This window comes from Sinocyclocheilus rhinocerous, unplaced genomic scaffold (assembly GCF_001515625.1).
Source record: "Sinocyclocheilus rhinocerous isolate Xijiao unplaced genomic scaffold, SAMN03320098_v1.1 scaffold153, whole genome shotgun sequence".
In the NCBI taxonomy this organism is placed as follows: Eukaryota; Metazoa; Chordata; class Actinopteri; order Cypriniformes; family Cyprinidae; genus Sinocyclocheilus; species Sinocyclocheilus rhinocerous.
This window is the reverse complement of record NW_015660878.1, coordinates 642,724-645,016: the sequence shown is the minus strand read 5'-3', so window position 1 is coordinate 645,016 and position 2,293 is coordinate 642,724. Positions and strand designations below refer to the sequence as shown.

Sequence of the window (2,293 nt, the reverse complement as noted above, 5' to 3'; positions counted from 1 at the left end):
TATATATATATATATATATATATATATAAAGATAGATAGTCAAAAGGTTTTGTGTCTCCTGTACTTTGTAACCACTAGGATCTGACTTTATTAAAACTTCAACTGGCAAGGAGTCTGTCAATGCCACTTACCCCGTTGCCATAGTAATGGTGCGGGCCATCCGTGACTACTACTTAAGGACAGGCTATAAGGTAAACGACCCATTGAACCTCCAAATCACCTTCTTTTACATAAATCATCCAGCCTGGTGACTGATGCATTTGTTGTTCCTCAGGTGGGTTTCAAGCCCGCGGGAGGCATCCGTACGGCGCAGGAGTCCCTGGTGTGGCTGACCCTGATGAAGGAAGAGCTTGGAGACGAGTGGCTCAGTCCTCACCTTTTCCGACTGGGAGCGAGTAGCCTGTTAGCTGACATCGAACGGCAGGTAATTAAACCAACACAGTGTTTAACACTGTCAAAGCCGCTCTATTCTGGCTTCAGGTGTGATAAACTGATAATTACCACCCATTATTGATGGAAACAGACACTATTCAGGGAGTGCAGAGTCGTGAGCCTGGTCTGCTGTGGTGAATAGTATATAGATTAGCCCTTTTATTTATGTATTAGAATAAATGTAGCTGCTTTTGACAAAGCGTTTATCAGCTTAGATAGATTTGCTGAAGCTGAATTATTTTGTAAACTCTTTTTATTATTACAGATTTACCATTACGTGACTGGACGCTATCCTGCATATCATGAACTTCCTATGGCCTGAATCTGTGCAAAATCAGGGGAGATTTGTGCCAATGAAAACTGTTCAGATCAGCCAGTGATGTAATGGAAAGACGTCATACCTGTTTATGAGGTCAATTATAAAGAAAAGTCATGAAAAGTCACCCAAAAATGAAAATTCTGTCATTTATTCAGTTGTTCCAAACCTGTAAAATGTTTCTTTCTTTTGTTGAACTCAAAATAAGATATTTTGAAGAATGTTGGTAACCAAACAGTTGATGGTAGCCATTGACTTCCATTGTGTGGAAAAAAAATACTAGGGAAGTCAATGGGTACCGTTAACTGGCTACCAGAATTTCTTCAGAATATCTTTTTTTCAATGGAAGAAAGTAACTCATACAGGTTTGGAACAAGTAGAAGGTGAGTAAATGATGACAGAATTTTTATTTTTGGGTGAACTATCCCTTTAAAATGAAGTCCAGTATCTATCATAAACTAAGAATATATTTTATTCTAATGTAAAAACTTGACATATGAATGTCTATTTCAAGTTATCTTGTATAATAATTCAAACCCAAGAACATTTCTGGATTTCTGGATGACATGGTGCAACCTGAACCATCAGAAGTAAAAGTGCTCACTTTACATCAGTGCAAAGGCCTCTTGCATCACTTTCTCATAGTTATGATTCCCAGCAGTTGTTCCTCAGACAAGCGTACAGATCTCGTAAGCTGCACCTGGGGTTACGCTATCACTGTCCGAGGCTGATGTTATTTGACTTCCGCTGATCTAATTTCATTAATCAAGCGCTGGATGTCAGAAGTGTGTGTTTGGGATTAATTAAGAGGGGTTAAGAGAGTTTAAATGATCAGATAAAGCCGCGTGCCAGTTAGAGCTTCTTTTGAAGACAAAGAACTTTCTTTTTCTTCTCCCTCTTTCTTCTTTAATTAAGAGATCTCGGGCCGTGCCCTTGACTGGGATGGAGGATAAATGACTGAATTAATTGTGGAATGGGGAATGAGCCAAGAGGTGCGAGTGGAGCGAGAAGGAAACTTCTGTAAATTCAGTCCGAAAACTGGAGCACAAATAGATTTGTATTCACAGAGAAGCGATAAAAGCTATTCTTTCTATCCATCTATCTATCTATCTATCTATCCTTTTGTCCATCCATCTACCCATCTGTCACTCTGTTTGTATATCTATCTATCATGCTGTCCGTTTATCTGTCTATCCCATCTATCTTTCTGTCCATCCATTTGTCCATTCATCTATCCATCTGTCAATTGTTCTATCTATCACTGTCTATCTATCTACCTACCTACCTACCTCCCCACCTACCTGTCCATCTTTCTACCAATCTGTCCATTTTTATGTCTATCCCTCTGTTTGTATATCTATCTATCATGCTGTCAATTTATCTGTCTATCCTTCTGACCATATATTTATATCTTTCTGTCCTTTAGTCCATGCATTTATCTATCTATCCATCTGTCCATTTTTCTTTTTTATCTCTATCTATCTATCTATCTATCTGTCTGCCTGTCTGTCTGTCTGTCTCTCTCTCTGTCTGTCTGTCTCTCTC

General features: G+C 38.9%; 1 protein-coding gene across 2 annotated transcripts in view; it reads left to right on the top strand.

The window, feature by feature from the left end:
- LOC107725660 (deoxyribose-phosphate aldolase-like) overlaps window positions 1-937 on the top strand; it is a 10,802-nt gene extending 9,865 nt beyond the window's left edge. The window contains exons 7-9 of one of the 2 annotated variants that reach the window (XM_016535008.1): window positions 79-191; window positions 275-424; window positions 698-937. In XM_016535008.1, coding sequence (XP_016390494.1) covers window positions 79-191; window positions 275-424; window positions 698-754 — 320 coding nt within the window. In that variant the 3' untranslated portion in view covers window positions 755-937. The remainder of the gene's footprint in view (window positions 1-78; window positions 192-274; window positions 425-697) is intronic. The other variant, XM_016535010.1, reaches the window with a different exon arrangement.
- Window positions 938-2,293: the final 1,356 nt, after the last annotated feature.